General features: G+C 34.9%; 1 protein-coding gene across 1 annotated transcript in view; it reads left to right on the forward strand.

Moving 5' to 3' along the window:
• The window catches only part of PHF6 (PHD finger protein 6), a 49,175-nt gene extending 42,711 nt beyond the window's left edge, over positions 1-6,464 (forward strand). Inside the window, exons 10-11 of the mRNA XM_054577035.1 lie at positions 3,553-3,682; positions 4,007-6,464. Of these exons, the coding sequence (XP_054433010.1) occupies positions 3,553-3,682 (130 nt within the window). The 3' untranslated portion in view covers positions 4,007-6,464. The remainder of the gene's footprint in view (positions 1-3,552; positions 3,683-4,006) is intronic.
• The last annotated feature ends 7,588 nt before the right edge of the window (positions 6,465-14,052 follow it).

The following is a 14,052-nucleotide window of genomic DNA, read 5'->3' on the forward strand; positions in this document are numbered from 1 at the left end:
TAATTATCTATTATATTTTAAACTATTCAAATATGTATCTTTAAAATGTCAGTCTCCTACCATAGAAAAGTTTGTTCTGTGGCAGCAGTAATCTTGTTTGACCAGTCGACACCTGTGACCTTGATGTCTAGACTGGTGAAAGACATGTAATGGGCCTATGGGAAACAGTCCTTCAGTGAAAAATAATCCCATAAAAGATTAAAATTTGTTCTAATAACAAAGAGCTTATCCTTTTAGATAAAACTCTATTATAAAAAATTTCAGAAGTATACAAAAATAAAATAGTATAATTTCCATCTCAGTGGGGACTAAGTTATTGCCATAGTTGTTTCACCTATTTTACTTTCTTCCTGGGGTATGTTAAAACAGAACCAAGATTTTTTTTGCTCATATTATTCCTACATACTTCAGTATGCATCTCTGAAAAATATGGGTGTTCCTTATCTAATCACTATGCCGTCATCATACTTTTTAAAATAAGTTCTTCTCATAATCTCATATTCAGTTCACATTTCCCCGCTGTCTTAAAAATGTCTTTTTAGATTTAATTTGCTCAAATCTTGATACATACAAGGTCTCCACATTGCATTTGATGAATATGTCTCTTAAATCTCTCTCAATATAGAGCAATCTCCACTCCATCCCGCCTTTTACCCCTACTTGTTGAAGAAAGCTTTACATTCTAGATTTATCTATTCGATTTTTCATGAGGCCATTTACCTAATTTCACTACCCCTCCATATTTCCCATAAACTATAAGTTGGTTCAAAGTCTTAATTATATTCAGGTTATATTCTTGGGAAGCTACTTCATAGCTGCACTATATGGAAATATCTTTTCTAAAGATTTTACTTATTTTTAGAGAGAGGGGAAGGGAGGGAGAGGGAGACAAACATTAATGCATGAGAGAAACATCGGATCGGTTGCCCCTCACACGCCCCCATATGGGGACCTAGCCTGCAACCCAGGCATATGCCCTGATTGGGAACTGAACCAGCAACTTTCCCGTTTGCAGGCCAGCACTCAACCCACTAAGCCACACCAGGCAGGGCCAGAGTCTCACTCTTGATATTTGAACTCATAATTGAAAAAAATACGCAATTCCCAATGTGCAGTGTTTGAAGAGGACGAATTCTCCATAGTTCTTTGAAAATTACTGAACATGTTTTGAGGATAAAAAAGTAATGAGTAAAACTAGATCAGAAGTCAGTTGTTATTTTTGCCTGCCCCCAACCCTACCACTGCCTTTTATTCCATGTACATGTTAGAGATTTCTCATGTTAAAATCAGTTTTAGATCATTTGTGGCAGGTGAATTCCTATATGAGCATCTTTTATCCATTGCTGACCACAAGAGAGTATCCACTGAACCGTTTTTAAGAATTGTTCTATCTTGTCACCTTGTGTATACAGACAGTCATGCATCACCTAACAACAGGAATATAGTCTGAGAAATGGGTGACTAGGCTATTTTATTTTGTGCAAACATCGTAGAGTGCACTTACACAATCCTAGATGGACCAGTCTACTACACAGTTAGGCCATATGGTATAGCCTGTTGTTATGAGGCTTTAAGTCTGCACAGTGTGTTATTCTACAAAATAAGATTAAAACAAGCACAAGAGAAAATGATGTAATCAAGAGACACTAAATATGCGATGTCTGAGGTTGCTGCCTACATAACACAACATACTATTTTACAGCAAACATTTTTTAATAAGCCCTGACTGGTGTGGCTCAGTGGATTGGGCGTCATCCTGCAAACCAAAAAGTCACCAGTTCGATTCCCGGCCAGGGTACATGCCAGGGTTGCGGGGCCAGGTCCCTGGTTGGGGGTGTGCGAGAAGTAACTGATTGATGTTTCTCACATCCATGTTTCCCTCCCTCTCTCTCTCCCTCCTTTCCCCTCTCTAAAATAAATAAATAAAATATTTTTAAAAATTTTAATAAGTAGAAAGAATATACTCTTAGATAATAAAAAGTATAATAAATACAAAAACCAGTAACATAGTCCTTTATTATTATCAAGTATTATATACTGTATGTAATTAATTGTATATGCTATATTTTTATACATCTGGCAGCATAATATGTTAGTTTATACCAGTATCGCCACAAATGCATGAGGAATGTGTTGCATTATCTTGTATGATGTCTTATGATGTCATTAAGCGATAGGGATTTTTCAGCTCCATTATAATCTTATGGGAATGTCATCCTCTATGTGGTCTGTCATAGACCTGAACAGTGTTACGCAGCACATGATCCCAGTTGACCTAAAACTGAGCTCAGTTCAGCCCATCCTTTGATTATGGTGGAGGTGGTTAGGTATAAAAAATATATTGGTGTGTATACATTAAAGTGGCCTAAACCCTAATCCAAAATCTCCTGCATTGCTATTTTCATTGAAAACAATGAACTTCAATTATATGGTATATATGCCCAAGTAAAAGGTTTTTGGAGCTACATGATGTCAAAGTATTGCTGCAGAGATTATTTACTAATTTTAAAGGGGAAAACCTATCTCTACAATGGGTCAGTCTGACTGTCATCAACACCTTAATCAAATGATCAAACAGAATCACTAAAATCAGACATTCTGAAATTAATGTGCCTCCTGAAGTATGCAGAATCTCCTTCAAAGTATCCTGGACTAACCAAAAGAAAAAAAAAAATTGAACCCAAAGCTAACTATGCCCTTAAGCTGTATTTCCAGTTTATAGGAATAGACCATATTTCCAGTTTATAGGAAATAAAGTATGAGGGAGAACCAAATAAAAGAGTACCACAGATAGACAAATCGAGAAAGTGGTATAACTCACAAGATAATCTAATCTAACTCTTCCCAAAAGAGCGTCGTGGGGGAAAGAATTTGGAGGAACCAGTCTAGATTAAGAGAGACATAGCCAAATGCAGATCCTGGAAAACTGTCAGGTGACTCATAAAGTTATTCTCATGAATACCATGACACTAATGATGAAAAGGCATTTGAAGAGGTTGAATAAATTGTTGCATGAAATATGAGCAGAAAGCAATAATACATACAATAATATAATATCCTGAAATGTACTTTCAATTAATGTGTATGAAACATTACAGAATTGGATTCTTTCATTTATATACCTTAAAATTGATATTTTCAAGTTGGCCAAAAACTTGGTTTTTATTGTTTTAGCCTTAAGACATTTTTAAAATTTTATTTTTCAATTGCAGTTGACATTCAATATTATTTTATATCAAAAACTTTGTTTTTAATTTCATTGTTTTTAATTACTTTATATTTGAGTGAGTATATATGATAACTTTCATCCTAAACCAAAGGTTTTATTTCGGATGAACTTTTAACATCTCATTAATAGAGTGCTCTTCTATCTTTGAAGTGGAACCTGTAAGTGGAACTTATAAGTGGACCTGTAACTAATTGTGAAATGTTTTTAAATGTGAATGAGGAAACCCATGTTTTAAATGGGCACCAACCTCATCCACTAATGACAAATATATTCTCTTGAACAGTGGTAAAACATTTTGAGACTTTTATCTTTCATCATTGTAGACTATATTGTAAAAACCATAGTGGAAATGATGAGAGAGATGAAGAAGATGAGGAACGAGAGAGTAAAAGCCGGGGAAAATTAGAAATTGATCAGCAACAACTAACTCAGCAGCAACTTAATGGAAACTAGGTATGAAAGTTAATTATATCGGATCTGTTGTCAGAATACAATACACACTGATAAAAACATGTTGAAGTAATGGTGTGCAGTATGATTTTTTTAATGTTAATTATGTTTAGTCGAGCATGTTACTAGAATGCTGAGGATTGTGTAAGCTTGCATAGTTTTTTAAACTAGCTGATTTTGTAAGAGTAAAAACAAGCTATCTACTTTATCAATAAATGTAGTTGTAATGTCAAATCAGTAAGATATTCTCACTCCTCAATAACATTATATTTATTGTGTTCCCCCTCAAGCATCATATTTTACATTTTTTTATCATCTTTTAAACAGGTTCATGGGACAGAGTTAGAAAACTGGGAATGAATAAGACATCCATAACTACTATTCTTTTTTTCACTGTTTTCTAAAATCAAAAAGGGTTTGTAACTTTTTACTGCCCAACTCTTAGATCCTTCATTGAACTGCTTAAAAACGTCTTGTTTGTTTTATGAGCCTTCTTCACTAGATGGCAGAGTTTGACATGTTGATAATACGTAGCCGTAGTTTGCAGTTTCTGGGAAGCAATTGAAACACTATTAACCCTGTGTATAGTGTCAACAGTTAAAGCAGACATTGAAATGAAGTAAGCTTCATTTTTCATTTGGACTGAACAAAGTTCTGTTTAGAATGTGTAAGTTTGTTTAGTGGATTCATACTCAAGGGAAAGCATAAGCAAATTTTACTTTACAGTATAAACACGCCTCTGGTCTCAACACATGGGAATTTGTGATTTTTTTTTTCCACGCTCAAGTAATGGAGGCTAGAAATGAAGAGAACTTTATTTTTCTCTTGGCTTTGACAGTAAATGCTAAATATTTCTTCCAAGAAGTGTGCTAAAGCATTTCGTTTAGTTCCTGTTAAAGTTGTTCTCACTGACCAGCATGGACTCAGGCAACTGGTGATTATAAGCTATGAGCTCTAGTGCTTATGCCAAAATTCTCATGACAGTAAACCTCTTCTCTTTTCATGTTATACAAAGAGCTTCTAGAAAATGATTGGATCCTTTCAAGTTTAAACTAACATTTGGCAACAGCAAATTAAACCTTTTTTGAGATTTAAAGGGTTACCACTCACTAAAGACTTTAGCCACCATGTCTGAAACCCGTTCCTCTCAAGTGCCGTGTTGTGTGGAACACTTCATATATTGGCCCAAAGTATGTAAGGAGGTCTCATGTGCTCTAGGAGTAAAAAACAGTCTGCATAAAACAGTATTTATTTTTAATTTTGTGACCACTATTTTTAAAACTTTATTTAATTTTTTAATGTTCTCATGCAGTGCTTTGCTTATCTATTAAATAGGCTTTTGTGCCCTACTTTTCCTCTGGTAGGGCCCAGTGTTGTTTTATGGATCATCAGAATTGTTTCTCAAAGCCTAAGAATCCAGCTTTTTAGAAAGGATTTTTCTCACTGGCATTTCTAGCCAGTGAGATTTTCTTCCATTTATCTTCTGAAGCACATTTATATATTTCTTTATTGTAAAACCAAAAAAAAAAAAAACCCTTTTGTTGTGGTCTGCCTAATATTACCATAGCACCTCATTATTAAGGGTAGGGATTCTGATATCTGAGTTATTAGTTAACCTACCACATTAAAGCAAATTAGCAAACAAGAAATAATCATGTTAACTTGATTGTACATCAGGATATTTTGTATCTTATGGAAAAGTGTTTTTAAAATGTAACAGGTGGAAAATTACACTGTGCTTAATGACTGATTTTTTTTTAACTGCGAGTCCCTTAAAGACACATTTGTCAAGTATGTATTCATACATTTACATAAATCAAGGGACTTGATGATTGCTTTATTTTAACCATCTTTTTTTTAGAAGGAAACTAGCTTTAGTAGTTGGTTGCTCTCCCTATATGTTTTCCTCCTCTTGCTCTAAATATGCCATTGGGTTTCTTTGTGTGTATGTGATGAATTTTCAAAATTCACCATGACTTGAAGTGCAACGACAGATCTAGATGTTTGTTTACCAAGCTATGTGACTTTTCCCAAAGGATCTGTACTTTACTTCCTTACAACAGCTTGAAACCTGTTATTTTAAATCTTTGGATCACTGTGTCTAGATCATTTTTACTTTATATGCCATCGATTTACCCAGGAAACAATGGAGCACCTTCATTTTTGGACAACTACTGTAATGATGTTTTTAGGAAAAATGGAAGGTGCCAGGGGTAATTAATGGCCAGTCAATAATCACATAATAGACTTCAAATACTATAGCTTTCAGTTGATGGATTTGTTATGTAATCAAGTGTATGATTTTGTATGGGTTTCTCCAACCCTTTCTCTGCCACTAGCAACCAGAATAGCACTTTACCTTTTGGTTGGCTAGGTAAGTGGCTGGCTACCTATTTTTCTCACTGTGGTGTGATTGGCTAAATAGTCTTTCATTAAAAAATTGAAATGTAAATTGAACTCATATGAAAAATCACCTTTGGTTGTAAACCTCCAATACTTTGATTTTCTATCCATGTTTGTCACATGCTGAGTAAAAGTGCCTTACAATGTAAAAATTGTACAGTACTTATGTTCCCAAGTAGCAGCATCATCCTCTGGGTAGTAATTACATTGTGGTATGAATATTTAGAAAAATGGACCTCAGCAGTATATTTACTGTTCATCTCTTAAGTCCTTAACTGTAGTTTTAATAAGCATGACATTATTTGATAAGTATATAACATTTACATCATTTCAAAAAATACTGCCATGACTGTGTTTTATGCATATTTTAGCTTGAAGTTTTGAAGCATCTTTTCTTTTTTCCTTTTTTCTTTTTTCCTATTTTTGTTTTGTTTTTGTTATTGATATTAAACAGTGTAATCTTTGCAAGCGTATATTGAAGATTATTCTGGAGCATTTATTGCCTTACCAGAAATGTTAGTAAGAAATGTTCTTTAGAGTAGAAAGATAGACTTGAGTTTCTATACTTTAATAAGAACTCTTTGTTCCTTGGGGGGGGGGGTGGGAGGTGACTTTTACTTTCATCTCAATTTATTAAAAACCCACAACTGAAATACATTTTATTTCAAAAATCAGCAATTTTAGAATTTCCGATAGTACTTGCTCAGGAGTACATGCTACTCAAGATATTAAGAGAATAACAAGCTATGTAGATCTACTGTTGAATCAGAATCTATGTACTTGAACAAATGTGTGAATCTTAAATATCTCAAAGCAAAAGAAAAGTGTTCTAGAATGTTGCTTTTTTAAAAAGCGCTAAAGTTAGACCAAGGTATACAGTTTTGTTCTAACAGACATTTAGGTTAATTGTAAAGATAAGGAATGCATTATGGGTCAAAATCAAACATTCCTCTCATGTTATGTATATTTTGTTCCTGTTATATTGGCTTTATTTTCAAAATTGTAGTTTGTAGTATTAGTTTCCTTTTATTGGTATTGCATATACTATTCATTCAATAAATGAGTTATGACTTTCATGTTTGTATGTATGTCTTTTGTGAAAGGGTATAATGAAGCTTATTTGTAACAGCAATAGTATTGTTCTCCTTTTGGCCTTGCTTTATTTCAAGGTGAAATGCCTAGTTTCTTTAATAACTTCGTAAACAAGTATGAGAGAGAGAAAAACTTGAATTTGAGTTTAAAGTTTCACAACATAAAAGTTTTTATCATGGAGAAAGCAATATTTCAAGTACAATAGAACCGCATTACATCTTGGTTCTCTTATTACTATGTCATTCAGATACCTAGGCCTAAATTGCATCCTCTAGAACTTAGTTAAAAGGTGATCTTGAAATAAACCAAAACACCTAGTACAGTTAATCTGATTGGTAATAAGGATACAGGATTAATATCTTTGTCATAAAGGTATTTCACCTTATAGACTTAAATTTACTCTCTTTACCACGGACAGCTTGCTTCTAGTACAGTGCTCATATATTGAGGTGGTCATATCCAGGGCAGAAATCAAAGTTTTAATTAGTGGAATGTGCTCATCACATACACTTAACTTGTAACCGGCCTTCCTACTCAAGTGTGGGGAGAAAGTCAAGCAATAGATTTGCAGCTAGAGGATGGTGTGCTTTCCTGCAAATATTCCCTAGTAGTGTTTGGGGGGTACGGGTGGGTGTGCAAAATCCATTAATGAGTTTCGTTAATTACCACCATAAAATATGGAGAAAGGAGTTATGTGGTTTTCTTTAGCTAATTGAAACTATTGACAGCTGGGTGGGTTTTTTATTTTTTCTTTCTTTCTTTTTTTTTTTTTTTTTTTGGTGTTTTGTTTTTCAACTGCAGTTGGGGTCAGCAATGCTGAGGTTATTCCACAGCATAAACCTGCTATAATTTCCTAGGAAAATTCTATGTTCAGCAAATGGTTAGTCCATCTCTTTTAAGAGAAAACCCCAATCCATCTTATATTTACATATGAGTCCTCACATACAGTGCTGCTTTATCTATCGACCAATGTTACATAATTTTGCCTTGTCCAGATAATGATATAACTGCATGTGAAGGATGTAAGGAAAAATTTTATTCTTGACTTTTATTCAGAAGATGAAAACTATAAAATACCAGTTACTAAGAAAGTTAGTGTTCTGCATATGGTCAGTGTACTGAAGTCAGTCAAGTTAGTCAGTCAGACCTGGGTCCCTGTCAAAATATAGAAGATCCATAAACATCCAAATTATACTTTTGTCTATGCCTCTCTGTGGATATAAATACAGTTTTATGTTGGAGGTGGAAGCAGTGGTCAGGAGACAGGGAAGATGCGGCTGGGCAAAGAGCTAACTATGTCTGCTCTGCAAATGATAATAGTCTAATCAATAGACACATGAAAATTAAAATACTGTTTGGAGAGGCGAACTTTAAAATAGGACCTGAAGGGAGATATTCAAGGGAGTGTTAGGAACATGGAGATAGAAATAAACTCACTTAATGTGGACACTGGATTTTGAGCTGTTGAGTTTCTATAAAGTGATTCGTACAAAAGGGTAAGGTTTTTCTGTTTATGAGTACCTTTAAAATCAGAGCTATTTTCAGATTTTGCTATTTGTAAAATTAATAAAAAGAAATGAAGTACTGGTACTGCTGCAACATGGATGAAACTTCGAAAAACATTATGCTAAGAAGCCAGACACAAAGGGTCACGTATTGTATGATTCCATTGAAATGAAATGTCCAGAATAGGCAAGTCCATAATGACAGAATGCAGATGAGTAGTTTCCAGGGGCTGCAGAGTGGGGAATAAGTGACTGTAAACAGGTATGGTGTTTCTTTTTGAGGTGAGGGGAAGGCCTGGAATGAGGTAGGGGTGATGGTTATACAACTTCGTGAATATTCTAAAACCCATACATTATACACTTTAAAAGGATGAATTTTACCTCCATTTATAAAAAAGCAATATGTATTCATTGCACAAAATTAAAATGTGCAGAAGTATATAAAACAAATTATGAAAATGTCCCCCTTCTCCACAGCCCTACTCCTCTGTATTTGATGTGTATCCTTCTAAATGCTTGTATACATATATGATTTAAACACTTTTTTATCATAAATAGGATCATGCTGTATCTACAGTCCTGCACCTTGTTTCGTTTTTTTCACTTGAACAGTTCTCTACAAGGTGTCAGTACACGTAGATTTCTCACATTCTGTTTAGCAGCTCCATTGTATCACAGTGTATGGATGAACTGGAATTGTTCTATGTCTCAGATATATCTTCATGTTCTTATGTGAGTAATTTCTTAGGCTAAAGTTCCAGAAGTAAAGTGTCTAAATTTAAAGTTTTGATCCAAAAAATTGTACTAATTTAAAAGTCCATCCATAGCAATTAAGCTTCCCTGCTTCCCCACTCCAAAGGTGCGCTTTTGAATGAAAAAAGGTATGGTACCTTTAAAAACAACACGAAAAACATCATACACATTCTATAGAAAATTCGATGGGGTTTTGATCTTGTTATAAAGACCATATAGGATACATGTCAAAGTGGAATATGAATTATTTTTGAGAAACTTCGGATTATATTCCATGTTTGAAAAGGTTAAGTCAAAAGGTTTTGTTCCATACATATTAATAACAGTAGTAATGGGGAAGTGACCATTTCCCTTACTTTTGCTTTCTGAAAGGTAACAGATTGCTCGTAGCTGTTCATTGTTTCCAGATGGATCTGCTTCTGCATGTGTCCAAAGTCATATGTGGTTTGGTTCAGTGCACTTGAAGGAGTTACGCACTGTTCCTGTTGAAGAGCTCCTATGGCCTCTAACTGTCGTCATGGTCCTTCCCAAATCATGACTCTGTCTAACAACTGCTCAGTTACATTAAAAAAAGATAAAACCATTTGAACTTCTTTTCAACTAGTTGTTTCATCCTTATATGAATAAAATCTAAGACTAAGCAGAAAAATTGAGTTGATGTACCCTTCATGCTTCTAGCTCATTTGATAGAAAATGAGTTTTTTTCATTCAAGAATGTCAAGCAACGATTACCTGCATGTCTGAAAATAAATTGTTGGTAAAAATGACGCAAATATTCAATTAGGCTGGTCAGTCAGCATGAAAGTTTCTAAATAAAGAATAAAGTGAATGTAGTCAAGGATGAATTGATGCCACATGAAAATTAGTTTTTTCAAATTCTCAAAATCACATTTGGTGCTAATTATGTATTTATAACATTAGCCAAACAACTGTTTTATTTAAAAAGATTTGTCAGATGTATAGTATTACAAAAATAATTTTTAATGTTCCAGTGACTCAACCTTTAATCATGTTTCCTTTCACTCTTTTTTTCATGTTTATGAGATAATTAAGTCTTTGAGGAAGGGCAACAAAACAGGATGACTACATTAGAGAGTTCTTTTTGTAACTTCAAACTACAGGGGTCTTGGAGACTGCTGCTGTTTTCATTTCAGAGGTTAGCCAGATTATTTAACAAAGGCTTATTTTCAAACATTCCTGATCCTTAAGCCCAATAGGCTTATGTTCTATATTTAGTATTGATTTAGTATCACCAGGAAGCGATAATTCTTTGGACCCTTGTCTCATGTTTTCAGTTAGAGAGCAAGCACAAAAGATAAGCAATTTCTTAAAAGTTTGCAGATCAGAGAGCTGGAATTTTGGCGCTATCTTCAGATACAACCGTCTTTCCGGACCTCCCATAGAAGAGTTCTTAAGCATTTCAATCTATCCCATTTGCACACACCGCTTAGGGGGGCTATCCAGTAAGCTGGGGATGGGGGCTGGGGCACAGGGAGAGCGGTTAAAGAAAACAGCTGCTTAGAAAAAAGGCTCCACAGATTTTCCTTCCCTTGGGAAGAGGAAGGGTAGGAGAGAGAAGATTTAGTCACTCTTTGCAACATTTAGTAACTGGGGTCACTCCATTCCATGAAACTTGGAAATGCAACGAACTGTTTATAGACCACTTCCTAGAAAGATTGACACAAAACTTGACACATTCACATCTTTCTTCTTTTTCCTTTGATGCCCCCTCCCAAAACACTCTTACCTTAATTTCCATGATCTGTACCACTTCAATACCTCACGTTTCCTGATTCTTCCTTCTCCATACCCTGATGTAAATATTCCAGAGTTCTGGTGTTTGCCGTCTTGGCTTTATTGGAATTATGAAGTCACACTAAAAATCTAAAACATAAAGTCATTTTTTGTTCCTAAAAAAGGAGGGAAAGAGTAGTTTATTTCCAATATCAGTGACTATATGTTTTATCTTATTTGTTTCATTTTTTTTGTATATGTCATTAAATGTTTACTATTTTACATGAAAGCTGTGTTAATATATTTATTTATACAACCCTAGTTCCATATTCATTGATGCATACAAACATGACTATAATGACCATCAGTCTGATAGTTATCTGCCTTATATTGTTCTCACTTGTCACCACAATCTCCTGCGACAGCTGTCACATGTGTGCCCTCCTGAGAGCACCAATGCCTACCCACAGTCTGATCTACCCACTGAGGTTCTGTGCTGAGTCTCAACTATTCTGGATATTTTTACTCAAACTGCTGGATCTCAAGCATGAGTCTCAAACTAAATTTTCCTGATCTGGGGATGGAGGTATAAAAAGACTAAATGATAATGGAAAAAATACAATAAAAAATAAAAATAAATTGTCCTTACCTGAATTTTATCTGTTTGTTAATGATGCCATCAGTCAGTTGTCCTAAAATTGGTCTGCTTAGATCTCATCTACTTGCTGAATTCCTCATAATCTATTCTGTCTTTTAGATACATCCTCTCTATTCTTACTACTGATAAACTAGTTTGGATTCAAATGTTTGATTTTCTTTAACACTTTTCTCAGATTCACTCTGTACCTGTGTTTATCAGAATCTTAGTTCCTTCATTTTCTTTAGTGGGTAGTTCTTGGCCTCACTTTAACTACTCAGTTTGGATAAGATGGTTAATGGCCTCCATTACCTCTTGATACAACTGGCCTCAACTTCCCACTTGTCTGAATTATCTTCTACCTCGTACCTCCCTGTGCCTAGAGTTCACCCCATACTTAAATCTGGGGAAGCTGGCCTGCTACAGGGAGCCACAACAGGGCAGACCGGTGCCACCACATACACTGATGTTTAGTCTGAAGTTATCCACATCAATTTTCAATCCTTTTTACTTGTCCTTCCCAGCATACTTAGAAACTATTAAAACATAAGCATATTGGGGGGGGGGAGTAAAAGGGGACTAAATGGTAATGGAAAAAATACAATAAAGATTAATTTTTTAAAAAGCATACGGACTCTAGATTTTGGTGGCCTTGCTTTGGATTCCATGTAACTTCGATTAAGTTACAGAATCTCCACTTCCATTATCTCATCTTTAAAGTGCAGGTTAAAATAGTGTTCACACACAGACTTGTAAGGATTAAAGGAGGATACATACTTAAGATTCTCTCATCCCCTGATACAGTATACTTTGTTCTTGTGTTCTCTTCTAGTTTTACCCTATTTCTCATGATTTTCTTAAAAGTCAGATCACTTTTGGCTACAACTCTACTTCTCTCAACTGCACTAAAATCCCTCCAGCGAAGTTCACCAGTGACTGCTGCTAAAGCCGATGGTTGCTTTTCCGTTCTTATCTTACTTGGCTTCTAGACTCTTGTCCCGGATAGTCCAAGCACCATCACATGATCCTCTGCTAATCTGCTTTTGCAAATGACCCAAGAGTAAGAGTAGCACATCAGATGATAGGACCAAGATTGAAAAGTCCTCCCATCAGTTAGAGCTCTACATGGACAATCTCTTTGGCAAAGGAAAGACCCTCAGATATAAGGGTGGGGTGAACTGTAGGCTTCAGGGAGGAGAGAGACAATAGGAAGCTGGGGCCAGTGGTGTCAGGAGGTAATAGAGCTGATTAACCAACTTGTTTGTGAAAAATGCAACTCAAAGCTTTTAGTACATCAGAAAGCAAAATGCGTTTATGTACATAGATATACACATATGATTCTTTAGTAGGAAAAAAAGCATATGCCTGCTTATAAAATCTATGACAATCACCAGAGATATGATGGTGAGACCAAAAGCTGGGGAATTGTCAAAATTTCAAGCCCCATTTCCAGATTGAGTCAGGCAGCAGACAGCTGAATAAGGGCCACATGGGAGCAATGTGAGATGGAGAAAGTAAGGCTTTGTGGTCTGAATGACCTGAGTTTGAATCCTAGTTTTGTCGCTAGTAAGCAGTTAACTCTCTGCAAGTTTCCTTCCAACTCGTAGCCTCAGTCTCAACCCCATCTGTCAAAATGAGGATAACATCTCTTAAACCACTGTATTTTTCTTGAAGAGCAAATGAGAGAAAGTAATTTTAAGTGAAATCAGCTGGTTTGTGGTAGATAACAGTGCTTTTTGTTCCTTTTTTAAAACAGAAAAGTAGTATCCCCTTTCCCACACAGTGATTCTCAGATATAAAAACAAAACTATACTGTCACTTTTAAAAGGTTTTTATATTTTTATTATTCACAGAATTGATACTCATAATACCAAAATTAGAAATCTAGTTAAGTAAAAATAAAAATTTTAAATCTGTAATCCTACTGTTGGCCACTATCATATTTTTTTTTGTAAACTCTTCAGAGGTTTCTATGTATATATGAAAATTATATAAAATGGCTCATATATGACTGAATTGTATTTTTTTATGTAAGAATTGGAACTATCATCAGGTCAGTAAATATACTCTATCATTCTTATTGGTTGCATAATGTTCCATTTTGTGGCTGTACTATAGTTTCTTTAGCCATTTCCCTATTGTTTGACAGTTAGCTATTTCCAGGGTTTGCTGTTGCTATTATTTTGCTATTGCAAATGGTTCTGCTCTAATCATGAAGAAACAGCAGAGAACCCCAGATTGGAGATTAT

The sequence above is a fragment of the Pteronotus mesoamericanus genome, unplaced genomic scaffold (assembly GCF_021234165.1).
Source record: "Pteronotus mesoamericanus isolate MK-2021 breed Mesoamerican mustached bat unplaced genomic scaffold, CSHL_Meso_final contig_40, whole genome shotgun sequence".
Taxonomy (NCBI): Eukaryota; Metazoa; Chordata; class Mammalia; order Chiroptera; family Mormoopidae; genus Pteronotus; species Pteronotus mesoamericanus.